Source organism: Patagioenas fasciata, chromosome 6 (genome assembly GCF_037038585.1).
Source record: "Patagioenas fasciata isolate bPatFas1 chromosome 6, bPatFas1.hap1, whole genome shotgun sequence".
Taxonomy (NCBI): Eukaryota; Metazoa; Chordata; class Aves; order Columbiformes; family Columbidae; genus Patagioenas; species Patagioenas fasciata.
In genome coordinates this window covers 30541176-30555229 of record NC_092525.1, presented here as the reverse complement: position 1 = coordinate 30555229, position 14054 = coordinate 30541176, and the positions used below count along the sequence as shown (strand labels likewise).

The 14054-nt window shown below is 39.0% G+C and overlaps 1 protein-coding gene across 6 annotated transcripts in view; it reads right to left on the bottom strand.

Moving 5' to 3' along the window:
- The window catches only part of DPYD (dihydropyrimidine dehydrogenase), a 340194-nt gene that overhangs the window by 14006 nt on the left and 312134 nt on the right, over nucleotides 1-14054 (bottom strand). For all 6 annotated transcript variants that reach the window (XM_065842651.2, XM_071810393.1, XM_071810394.1 and 3 more), the window contains one exon: nucleotides 77-220. In XM_065842651.2, coding sequence (XP_065698723.2) covers nucleotides 77-220 — 144 coding nt within the window. The remainder of the gene's footprint in view (nucleotides 1-76; nucleotides 221-14054) is intronic.

The following is a 14054-nucleotide window of genomic DNA, read 5'->3' as shown; positions in this document are numbered from 1 at the left end:
ACTGCAAGAAATGACTGTGCATGTCAGCTGCCTGATGGCTGATAATTTCTTATGCGTAAGCATGGATTTTTGTTACCTTGATAGATGGAATGGGCTTCTTTGGAATGAAATGCCTTTTCTGGGGAAGCATGGCAGCCATACTCTGTTCCTTCAGTTTAATCTTGTTCTCAGCTATTATCTTTTTGCGTTGTTCCAGGTAAGGCCCAAAACTGGGTAGTTTCTGAAACAAAAACCAGGAAACATGGTTATGCTTAATGAGCAAGTGTAGCAAAAACATGAGTCTGAACCCAAGGACAAGATCTTAAGTCCTTCCTGAGTGTGACTTGCTTCTTATGCACGAAGTTGAAATCGAAATGAGTGAGACTGTACCAGAGTGAGAAGTGAATAAATATCAAATATGAACTTCAGGATTTGACTTGAAAATATATATTGAATATTAAAATATTAATATACCACAGGAGAAAAATAGCTGAATTGCAGGTCAGCATCCAACAGTTTTATATTTCCCCATTGCATACTTGCTTATGTAAAAAAAAAGTATCACATTAAATAATTCAAATGCATAACTTTATTTCTATAGTATGTGGAAAGGTATCGCAAAACTATCAGTTTACTTAGAAGGGTTCCAGCAGTGTGTCAGATTATTTGTATGGATATCCGAATATATCAATATATATTTTTAAAACTTACCAGCATGTATTTTGCATTCTGATAACAGAAGGCTGTCTTGACCTGTCAAAGTAAGGCTAACAAACACCAAATGAACTGAAACACATTCTAATTTCCTAATATACCTCTATGTCCCACTTGCAGTCTTTTCTGCAATATTTAATCCTTGAACCCAATTAAGGAAACTCTAGAGGAAGATTTCACTGAATTGCAAAACTCATGTCTCGCACAAGAACATGAAAGAGCTGGTTCAGATTTCCTGAAAGAAAAAGTCCCTTTTCCAGAGATATGGACAACTGCAGTGTGCCACAATCACAGATTTAGGTGAATAAAAATGGTACAAAACATGGATACCCTGAAATTAGTTCCTTATTCTGTAAAACTATTTTATCCACCTCATGAAACCCCATTCAGAAGCTACTGCAGTACTGCAAAAACGAGCAGGTAGTAACAGGGGATGCACAGCCTCAGCAGTCGCTAGCATTAATTCATGCTAATAATACCACCTCAAAGAGCATATCGAACAAGATACAGTACTGCTGTGGTGATCAATTTTTTAAGAGGGAATTTCAATGTGAATTTTAAAACTAGAATTATTTAAAAATTTAGAAATTATTATTTTTTAAAATGAAGTAAATCCAGAAGAGGTTACCTTGCCCCTCTGCTAATCCTTAGGAGAAAAATGCCTCAGTGAGCTCTGTCAGTCATGATACCCAACCTTGGGACCTTAGGCTTCTTGTTATGACAAATAAAAGCCTTCTCGGCTGCTAGGCTTCTGGCACTCTGAGCACACAGCCAGAGGGTGAGGTCCTTGAAACGCTTCCATGCTTCCGAGACTTGGTTTGTAGCCTCCACAGATTTTTAGCTTCAAGTCCAAACAAGATGGGCAGTCTGAAGGCACCAGAGGAGGTGCCTTCCCACCAGCTGGGACTGAGCGATACTCTGGGACACAGCCTCCATCTAGACAAATGCAAGACCAGAACTGTGGGGGATATTGCAGACCGCATCTGTCCCAAATCTAGAGGCAGCCAAGTCTGCCCACCAGCAAAGGGTTCTTGTTTTGTCTGTTCTATGGGAACTTTGCTCCTGTACGTCATGTTCAAGGGCTTCCTTACAGACATCAAACAAACTTTCCTTTCTGCACAGTTGCCATTCACGATCTCGAAAAGAAAATGTGCCAGGGTGTCTTAAAATATTACTGCAAACAGCAGGAAGGTAGTGGCCTTACATACCTAAGTCAAATAAGAGAGCAAACTCCAAATTATTTTAACATGAAAATGAGTAGAAGGAAGAATTAGTCTAATTTTAATCTAATCAATAAGCTCTAAAGTACACACACAAAGACTCAATTATTTACATGATTTTTAGAAAGCCTAAGACTTTTAGTAAAGATCTTAAAAAAATATAAATTTTGATTAAAAGTATTCTTGTATGTCTGCTTGGCTTCATCAATTGGAAATACATTTTGGCTATGAATAAGTAGTACCCGTGTAACTGAGAAACTATTTTCTTTCCATAGTTTATACGCTGATGCCAACAACTTTGGGCTTGAGAGGGCAGGAGACCTGATGACAAAGCATTTTCGGACTCTTGCATCTGTGGCCAGGAATTGAATTGCTGACTTTCAGAGCAGGTAGCAAAGCTAATTTTGCTGAGGTTTTAACTGAAGTAGTAGAGGGAGTAGACAGTCATTCATGGCTTGACTGATTGAAGATCATCTTTCAGAAGAACAGCCAAATCTTTGCAGAATAAATCCTTTACTGTTCTTTTCTCTTAATGTATGCCCAATCTCCTAATTTCTACAGACAGAAAAAATGGGTATATTGAAATTAAATAGATGATCTAAGGAAAAGGGTGGAAAAATAATTCATTTCTCTGTATAGGTGAAGAGCAAATTACAAAGTCAATTAATTAATTTTCTAAGTATTCAGATTTTTATATCTAACATAGCTGCTAGCTGGAATGTACCACAGACATTTTGAAAAGTGTGCAATGCTATCAGTACCATAATTCAGATGTTTTGTAGTTACGTGCATATAGTTAAATTACTCTATATAATATGTATCTTTTAAAAATAAAAGAAATTAGGATTAATCTAGAAAACTAACATCCAACCTTAGTCTTTTCCGTGCATGGCTGTTTTTCCATCAAGAAATTGATGAAACAGAATTAAAAATAATCAAGGAAACACCTAGGTCTTCATCCAGGTGTGGGCACACACAATGAGCTTCCAATGACTTAACAGAAGGTGACTGTGTGGCCATATGAACTGTCTGGTTATTTTGTGCTCAGAGTCTAGTAGTTCACAAGCAGCCAAGCCAAATTTCATCAAACAGCACTGAAAACGAGCAATCTTTTCTATAACAATAAATAATACATAAAAATGTAGCCTCAGGAGCTTAGGAAGGACTTATTGATGGCTGCCCTTATGAGTAATGCACCAATATAGGGAATGCTGATGCGACTGCTTATTGTTGAGAGCTGTGATTTCAAACACTTTGGAGTCAAAGGCCATTTGAAATGGCAAACAATATTTTAATGAAGCGAGTTACTGGATACAGCAAAACTGGAAACATGTTGAGGTAACTGCTGAAGAGGTGGATATCTATTTATTAAACTAATAATTGTAAGGGATCTCTTCCTAAGCACATGGGGGATTTAATAGCACAATTCCCAATGAAAGCACAAGCACAGAACTTGTTGAGTTTAACTTTGCTTTTGAAATCTTTCTACAGAATGTGTTTTTCTGTGTGTTTGTTGTTGTTGTTTGTTTGTTTTGTTATCTTTTAATTTCCAGATATTTCAATGTCACTAAACTCTCCATACACTGATATCTTTGTCATACCAACATCTGCCTAGAAAAAAAAAAAAAAAAGAATATGTGGATTATAGCAAGTGCTTAGAAGATTGTAACAAGCAGAGTAATTAGATAACTCTTGTCTACTTAAATATCTGTATCAGTGATGTCTATAGCTGGATTATTTGTATCCATCTGTCTCTATATAGCCATAATTCAATGTGTTTCTATTGGAGGGATAACATCTAGAATGGAGCCAAAATAAATATATTAAGTGGTATTATTTCGTTGTTTATAATTGCATTATCACAACATTGGAAGCTTGAAATATTGTGCTGCAGTATTTTATAGAAAGAAAGGAAAAAATCCAAACCCTCCCCCCCGCCAAGACTTCCAAAAGCTGCCTTTTAACTGATGAACTGTATAAATCTCCAGCAACATTGTGATTTTTGTTTCAGTACTTTCTCCAGGGATTCATCATTGATGAATTTGTTCTTACCAGAAAAGCTAAATCCTACTCATTTAAAGATAACAGTATCTTCCACTAAAACTGTCTCTATCCAGATATAAAAAAGCATTACCCTGCCGATAGAGAACTGACAACATAATGAATCAACAATGAAACCTTAAGCCAGGAGAGCTTTAAGGTGAATAAGTTGGTTTTGATTATAATTTATTCATGGATCAATCTAAAGGTAATTGAGCATATTATGAACTAAAAAAGGTGCTTGTTTCCTAATGGTAAAAAGTAGAGAGAATCCTCCACTTCAGATTGCTGCAGTTTTTATGGGCACACCAGCAAATAGCCTGACTGGTGGAACAGGCTGGTGACCGGGCAGCACAAGATGCCTCAGATAGCCCAGACTTCATTTCCTACTTTAAATGGATCTGCTCCCTGTTCTAGGAAAGTCCATGTATGTCTCCATGACATAGTCATGGTTGCTTATTTGGGAGCTGTCTCCTGCTAAGGCACTAGATGCTATCATCTACTGTTCGAAGACTCAGATTTCAGCTGGCACAGCTAGTTACCATCATAAACCAAAAATAAGCAACAGTCTCCTACAAAACTTCAGTGGATCTGAAGTATATCCTGTTGGTATATGCTGATGAGATGGGGCATCAAAAAAACCACTGGAAAATAGTAATTTTCATAAAAAATGATTTTCAGGGAGCAGTGGTAACAAGGTAAAGGAAGACCTTACATGAACTATTCTAGGGATCACTGGCTCGTGGAAATTTGGGGTAGCAATATAATTTTCATGTTTCAAAAATACTGTTTCCCTCATGTGTGAAGAATTTTCCATATTGAATGTATGAGGTATGAAGATGTGTGTGCATTCATTCTATTAATTCCTCTTGTGCACTTTCAACATGTAAACAATTTTAAATGACACAGTGATGTCCTTATGCATCTGCAAATTGAAATGAAGCCCAATTGTCTTATTTCACGTTCATTTTTCAAGTGCATATATTTGCACATAGCTAAACTAGATGGGAACAACAGTGCAGACCGAAAGATGTCTGACAAACTGCTAAAAGAGAGTCCAAATTGCTCTGCTAAAGTGTTCTGTATTGGTTGCAGTGGACATGCACCAAACAAAGGTCCACATATCCTGTAGCTATGCTAATGGAAGGATAATTGTCACACGAAAAGTTTGCCACATAGTGGCAAACACTAGCATGTCTTAGAAATCAAACAACAGGTGGCTCTTAATCTTCCTTCTCTGTGGCTTGTTTTCTGGAATAGCTCTTTCTCTGAACCAACAGCTTTCCCTCAGAGAAGGAGAGAAAAAGGAAGGAGAAAATACAAATTCTTTAAATGATTGGAAAGGACAAAGGTGGCCAACTACCTGCACGGAATCACAGAGTGGCTGAGATGGGAAGGGATGTCTTGAGACTATTCAGTCCAAACACTGCCCAGAGCAGGGTCAGCTACAGCAGGTTTCTCCAGTTTGTCTGTGAGGATGCTACGGGAGACAGTGTCGAAAGCCTTGCTAAACACCTACTGCTCTCCTCTCATCTACCAAACCAGTAATTTCATTGAGTTGGTCAAACATGGTTTTCCCTGAACAAATCCATGCTGACTACTCCTTTCCTATGAAGAACAGTTGATCTGCAGTTGGCTTAGCTACCCTTCCCAAATACCACTCTCTTTTGTAACCAAGAAAATCTGGGCTTCATCCCTTTGCTGCTTTGGCAGGACTACATCTGGGAAGGTTTCCTGTTGGCTTCAGGGAACTGGGGAGACAAGTACATGGGTGGGTAAAACCTAAGAATGAAACAGCTTAGGAGGCCACATGGCCAAGTGACTACCTCAGACACAGTTAAAGCTATGAAGACTGCAGACAAGAATGAACAGCTTTGAAGAGGGTAATAGATGAAGCAGGACCCCTGAAAGTGGGAGCATGGTATGGAAAGGCAATCAGATAAAGGAAACATTAACATTTAAGCATGGTAGACAGCTGCCCTCACCCAGGAGCTACAAGAATTTAAATCAGGTTTGTATGGGTCATTTTATATGCCCTCAGCACAAAGGTTTTAGTAATGTTTGACCCCCATTTGTTCATGTGGAAAACTTCTATATTTGACATATAAAGTTTTCCAGAGAAAGCGTTTTCAATTTTAATGATTTTTTTTTTCTGGTTCTGAATTCTTCAAGTTCATTTTTTCTAAATTCTAAGTGCTCAAAATGGCTGCATATATCTAGAATTCTTATTACATGCTGCACCCACACATGGCCCTGACCACACTTGACACTGCACAACACTTTCCATTCAGTGGTCTGCCTCCATCCTTTCGCAACTGTACAACAAAAACAACAACAACTACTAAAGGTTTCCAAAGTGCTATCTTCTTTCTTCCTTTTTCTCAGAGAATACAATGAAACATGACTCCTACATTTCCATAGAGGAAGAAAACACAAAGTCCCAGTACTAAAGAACATCAACAGTAACAACAACAAAATCTTGTCACAATGTCAAGGTAGCTTGTGATCCTTCTGGGAAAAAAAAAACAAACAACCCAACAATAAAGCCAAGAGCTGAATTCTGTTCCTCTGAGGGCGGCAAATAACACACATATTCATATTCATAGATATATGGAGAGAATATTCAGCACAAGCTTTCCCCACTAATCGGGTAAACTGCTTAACTAATGAAAACTATGTATGGTAATGGAGAAAGTGAAACTCCTAATTCTTATTCTTTTACATGTTCTTACTATTTCAGACATTCACAGCTAAATTATCTTAAACAGCTGCTCTTCTCTGTCTCAGTCTGGCAATGCTGATGAACGAGCCTCCCCATACAGCATGAAGAGTCACCCAGAGGTGGGTGGGTTCAGGCCAAGCTCCCCAGCAGGGACCTCTGCAGAGACCCCCGTGTCCAGCGGGCAGGCGACATGCTGTGGAGAGGATGGGACACTTCACTCCATCAGTTTCCACCTGATCGTGGGTTTCTGGGGCCAACAACAGTTGTTACAGCCCCAGAGCTGCTGTAGTTACATCAGCAAGAAGCCACAGAGACTTTGTCTCTTGTGTTAAAGCGTTCACACGTTCTCACAGTTCTGTTTCTCAGAGCTGAGACATTACTGGCATCACTGTCTTTAATAAGGTAATGCCTTCACAAAGGACAGAACACAACAGTTCTTCAGAAAAAATGAACTCTGCCTTTCAGTTATTTTGATTTTTTTTTTTTCTTGGAACTTTTATTTGCTATATAAACAGTGCTGTCTCAATCACCTGTAATTGCTGCACATACACTTATTCCTGTAATCTCTGCTCCCCACACTGTCTGTATATACCATGGCATTTAGTTACTCAACTATTCTGCCTGCTCTTTAGACCATGATTATTTAAAGCAGGTGAGCTAGCCCCCAGCTCTGCAGTAATTCTGAGACTAAATGGAACATTTATGTGTGTTCTAGGAAAATATATTGCTCTGACCTCACCATGAGATATATATTACCATGCTTGGTTGTGCAGATAAAACCATTATTTAAAATAACAATTATTTCTTCTTTCATCATTTTTCTAACACTGCCAAAATTTTCTCTACTAGCTCAAAATCATGAACAAATTATTCTTCATGTTCTACCTCAAATGTTTGGTTTTTAGCAGCTTGTACATACCAAGTGAAGGAAGAGATTTTAGGATTATAGGCTTGCTACAGTGCAGCAAAAACTTACATTCTACAAATGTACTGAAGTCATGAAATATTCATCAATAAAACAAAAAGGAGTTAATATTTGAAGCAAGCTTAGACATTTACAATCAAAAGCAAGGATGACATAAATGATAAAGAAAATGTTACCTTCTGGGGTGAAGAAAAGAAGATACTGATACATATTACTGTGCTACTTCATGAACATCTGGCAGTCTGTCACTTAATAGACAACAACATCTTCTCTAAACAGAAGAGACTGGAATTCATCAGGGATTCCTGTAGTACAGTATGTGCTTAACTTAAGTACCTGCTTTCTGTGATTTCCATAGATTACCATATTCATGACATTGTGGAGTGAAAGCATTCTTCTCACTCTCTAACCAGAACAAGCAAAAGAAATTAAAACATTGGCAGGCACTTTGTCTCCAGTTTGTTGGACACGTGAGGAAAGGACTTTCCACCCATTTATGCAGATAAAATTCTGTCAGCAAAGCAGCAGCATAACAAAGATGTCAGCAGAATGGCTATTAGCAACTATCTGACAGGCAAGCAAATTTAACTGTATTCAAATGCAGTTAGAAAAAGTGGATCAGTTGGGCTTTAGTATTGGAAAAAAACTTTGTGCAACAACAATTTTGTATTTTTACTGATACAGAAGTAAAAATGCATCAGTCATGTATTCATATTTTCATGTGTATCTATATACCATAGTGCATATATAACCATACATTCAGCTTATGTGCTTATCATATCACTGTTGTAAATTACCTGATCACATGAAAAAACACCATTGCTCGTTACTTTTATCTACCTTCTCCTCCAAGCTGGCTGGTAACTGAGGTGTTCAGAATAACCCTAAAATCACCTGTTTCTTTGGATTTAACCATCCTCTTCTGGGAGTACATGTACTGAGGAGACTGAACTCTAGCAGTACCTAATGGCTCTCTGTTTCCTAGGTCTTTTCAAAGAAGTTTCAGAGGTGCTGGCGAGACTATTGAAAGGAAAAAATAAGTCTTTTCTTACAGCTATGAGAGAGCATGAATATCCTTGCTGCTATGGCTACATTAGTGGTTACCAACCAAGCTGTCAATCACAGATGCTGTTGACCCAGTGAGGTGAGCGGAGCTGTATTAAGCTGAATTTGCTAATTCTACTTGTGCTAAATGAGCTGGGTTGGGTACCAAGAGCAGCCTAGCCCTGTTTCTAGAAATGTGAAGCCCCATGAAGCTGCATTTAAACCGCCTGCATGACCCACATGAACCTGTTCAAAAGCTCCTTAAGCACGCTGAGACCCTGTTGCCAGGAGGAGGTGAAATGCAGCTATGCACATCCTCCTTAGCTCCCCCACACTCCCTTCCAGCATCGCCCTGCTGGAAATACAGCTGTAGACACCCTGCAGTACTTATACGTAGAAAGTCTTTGTACGCACCATGGCCATATAAAAAATATTCAGTCTAATCAGTCATGCTCATCAAATTCCTGCTCTCAGGGGAACAGGAGACCAGGCAGAGAGGGCAACCAGCAACCACACCTTCGAGCCTCTGGAAGAAACCAAGATTTTTAAAGCCACTCTATGAAGCTTTGAGTACATTCAGTAAAATAACTGCTGTTGCCACTGTGTGCAAACAAAAGTGCATTTTCACCACTGCTGTATGTGTTTTAGCTGCAAATGTATCTATCAAATAGGTTTTGCTAAGTTAAACCTTGCACAATTGGTAAGAGCATATACCTTTTCCATCTGCCGGAACCTTTGCAGATTTCTGTTTTGGTGTTGTTTTGATTTTGTGTTTATCCTGTCTTTTTGTTTTGATGGGGGTTTTTTGCATGGAAGATCCAGACTTATTACTGATTTGACTATACTGTAAATAGCATATCATTTCAATATATCTAGAAATAAACTTCGCTTTCCCCTGGTAGTTTACACATCACACAACTATACATATGTTATTGCACTAATAGATTACTTAAATGCAAACCACTGCTAATAATTCCTAAGCAAACCTTCTTCCACTTCAGATTCATTGTAATCCATCTTTTATGGCAGATGAGCTACAGTACTTATCCTCCTTCTGCAGAGACTACAATGCTTTCCCTCATTCATCTCTCATACACAGTAATCCTTCCATCTCTACTTCACACAATCCTAATTTAAATGTAAAGTATTCAGTGCAGACAAATGAGCTCCAGTCAGCTCTCGCAGTTATGACCAAGGAGCCTACCACTACCTTTTAGAGCCTTCAAACGCAATAATATAATGATTTTTACCATCATCTCAGTCATCTAAAGTCACTAAATTTCATGCTAACAGTCATAATACAAATAGTTCTGGCATTAATAGTAAGTGCTTCCACCCCTAGATAGTCAAAACTTCCACTTCAGTTGGTGAGAGGTAGGATGAGAAAATGCTGAATGCTCTCCTGTGAAGAGTTTGGGTATTCTGGTTTGATTAAGGCCTTCCAACAGTTTTGAAGATGTGACGAATCAACATATAACATATGATACTAAAAAAATTATGAGAATATAGCTAGATGGTAAAATTAGAATGGTCCACTGGAAGAAAGTGATGATGAAGAATTTTGATAATTTGAAGTCATTAAAACTTTTTAACAGATCTGAAAATAAATGAGTAATTGCTAAACTATTTAAAATGGATATTATACCAAACTTAGAAATAAAATATCAATACACATTACAAAAGTGATACTTTCATTAAACTAATATAAATGCTTCCTATATCACCGTCAAGCAGTGAGGAGATGTCAGATGCTATATGAAAACCTAACGTAGACAAACAGAAAAGTGCTCATTAGAATCAACCTTCCAAGTCCCCCACAGTGCCTCTCTTGCGTATTTATCTGTCTTTATAACAGCTGAAGTATAATATCTAAAGTATCATGATATTCTGAAAATGACATTACAACGGTCATATATTCTAAAGTGCTAATTTGATTAGATTTTCACTCAAGTCAGTCAGACAAAGATTTTGATTTTACAAAATCTAATGTGTAATTAATTAGAAATACAGATCACAGGCATATATCATGGTATTTTTAAAAACTATCTTGTTTTGTATTACTTTAGTAGCTTTAAAATTAGTCCTGATCATCTTGTTACTACAAGATTTCACTGATTTGTATGCACAGTTAGGTTTGTGAGTATATGCATTCAGCTTGCCCTCTGCTATTAAATACAACCACAATCACATATTGCTTCAACAGGCCATCCACTTTTTCACTGGTTACATGGTCCTTACACATAAACAATGGAGATATATAAACCTTTCCTTTACCTACCACTTTGCACTGTGCGCTCGTTGCGTTATTTTGCAGGTCAAAAGGATTGACATGGCAAAACAAATTATATAATTTATACTTGCAAAGCAACTCCTGTCCTGATCCTACAAGCTCTTATGTGTGGCTGACCCTTAAACATGCGAGTTGTGACACTGGTTGAGGTTAAGCCTCTATGCAGCGACTGGGAGACCTGGGACCATATCTCATCTCATTGGTTGACCACAACTTAACCCACTCTTCTTGGACATGTACATACGATTCCACCTGACTTCATCACAGGAGTTAGAGGTGCATAATGAAAGATAAAGTGGAACCCACAGTGCACATCTCTTTTGTGCTGTTTGGAAAAACTGTCATGTCTTCAGCTATTTTGCACCCAGATCATTCCAGATAACATACGTCTTCATGGATAAGTGATCATGCAAGCCCTACAGAGCTTCACAGCTCAAAAATATGCCATATTTAAAAATCTCATACTCATTTAAATTGTAAAAATTGAACTATTTTTATTTCTTGACATAATTCATCTTGTTAAAATTATGCCAGATATTTATAGTGATTCAACCTACAGCTCAAAAAAAAATCATCTGTAGCCATCTCAACCATAAGATAGAAAGGGAAACAAAATTTTCTACTTAGTACAACTTCTTTACATTAACATTGTCTACAACAGTACTGCTGCTATAAAGGTCACAGGTGACATAATTTATATTATTATAGACAATCCATGTTGTCTATCTACCTGACTTTTTTTCCCCATATTTTATAGAGGTGCTGTGTATTCTGATGCATAAAGCTCCTAGGAGAGCTCCAGTCTGAGTGGCTCACAAAGGCAGGAGCAGCCACCACACAGATTTGCTGCCTCTCAGGAAGGCTGGGACCATTTCTTGTCTCCAGAGAAGATGCAGTGAGTGGTCCTGCATGAGCAGCAGGTCTGTTCCCAAATATCCCCTCTTGCAGTGTGCAGACCACTTTGATGAGCCATGACACCACAGCAGGACAAACTAGAGTGGGACAGACAGGGAGAAGAGGCAGGGTAGCAAAATGCAGACTAGCTAATGGGGTCTTTGTGAAGAACTGTGGCACGAAGCCAGCTCACAGCTGTGAAGTATTTAAGCAGCACTTTTGATTTTGCTGGAGACAGACCAGGGTTGCCCTCCTGCACACCATGGCTGCTGGAAATGCTTGGTGTGGGTCTGGAGCACTCACTGAGTGGTCGGGGGAAGGAGAAAGGACAGGGCTGTGACAGGGAGCAGTGCAGAGATGAATGGTGGGGCTCTCCCGGGCAGCAGCAGCACCCCTCAAATTGCCCACTCCCCCCTATCACCCCAGGCTGCTGCCCACTCTGACAGTGACTCGACTGATGGAGCAGCTCGTCCCCCTCAGCCACCATTTCAGACCACCTGCAGGCTTAGACCAACAATTTTCTGTGCTCAGACCTCAGAAATGAGAGACTGCACCTCAGACCAGCCTTCTAGATGGATTATTTTCTTTCAACCTTTTTTTTTTTTTTTTTTTTTTTGAAGCAGCTCGATGCTCCCCAGCACACAGTCATCCTTTTGAATCGACGATTCTGTCCCAGAATAGCTTTGACAGGCACCCAGCAGCATTTCTGCTCACTGATCTGGGTGTCGTAACTTGAATATGTATTGTACAGTTCCGCTCCAGGAGATGTTGGGATTTCTCCCTGCTCATATGGCCCATGTGAAAGATCGATGAGCATGAGCTGACACTAAATTTTTGCCTTTTTCAAACATACTTTTGATGTTCTTTTGTAGCCCCTGCCTCAAACTGACAAATAGCTTAAAAATACTTAGGTTAAATCTCCTAATTTTCTCTATTTCTATTATTTTGAGAATCTGATAGTATTGTTCAGCTGTCCTGTGTTTCTGTACACAGCCCGGATAAGAAGCCAGGAATGTACATCTGAATCCCTTTCCAGATGTTGAGCAATGCACATCGCTGCAGGTTTAGCAGCATTCCCTTGTGGTTACTGCAGGGGTGCTAGTTCTGGATTTATAAAATACTTTTTAATAATTGATGACCACTTTGTATGGTTTCCTGTCCTTGAAACACAAAGGTTGAAGTTTTCACTTGCACGCATTACTCCAGTATGTCCCAGCTGGGCTGCTCCTACACTTTGCTGGTAGATGTAGAAGCCATTTTGGAGGAGTTGTGTTCTACACATGCCTCCCAAAACCAGAAGTGCCCACCCACCCTGCCTTGTGTGATATAATGGCCTTGGCATTTACATGCTGCAACACAGCACCGTGGGATATTTTGTACAGCTTCTTTACATATGAGAAGACTCTAGCGAATTACAGCAGTTGTATTCATAGTGTGGTTTTGTTTAGTAATCACCTCAGAAGACTGTACAGGTCTGAAAAGCTCAGAAAAGTATTGTGATATGGTTTATGAATCCCACTGATCTTCCAACTGACCAATTTTCAGGTGTGGGTCTATTCTGCTTGGTTTTTACTTTTTAGGAGCTGGGTAATAGCCTTTGGGAGGTCAGCAATTATCCCAGTGCTCCAGGAGTCAAACGCAATTTCATCTCATTTTACTTCATTTTAGATTTATTGCCTTGGTCATTTCAAGCAGACAGATGAGAATGTAATCATGATCAGCTACAGCTTTTACTGTTCTGTTTCTGTAGCTATGCAGCTATGGCAGTCTTGTTAGTTCTTGCTGACACTGCTGCATTTTTCTGGCACAGGTCTGATCTCAAATTGCATTTTCTTCCGCCTGTGTCCACCCTAACGGATGCTCAAAAGATACCAAGGTAGTTACTTTCTTTAATTCTTATGTCTGATAGTATACATTTGCAAATATACCAGTATTGCACCAGAAACTGAAGCTACTTTTACTTTTTTAAGATAGAAAGTATATTACCATCTGCAGGTCTGTATAATGGCTTGTTAAATTGCTAAACAACTATGCATATGTACAGCTTCCCGCCTTCTCTACAGCTGGCTTGCTGCCCATCTGACCTGTGGCACTGGAAAACCTCAGCCATGAGACTTATGCCCTCCTTACTTCCACTTGGCTTATTGCTTTTTTTCTGAGTGCAGAGGACATTCTATTAAGCAAGCGCTCTCCTGGTTGCATCGCTGTTTCCATTTCCAGCTCTCA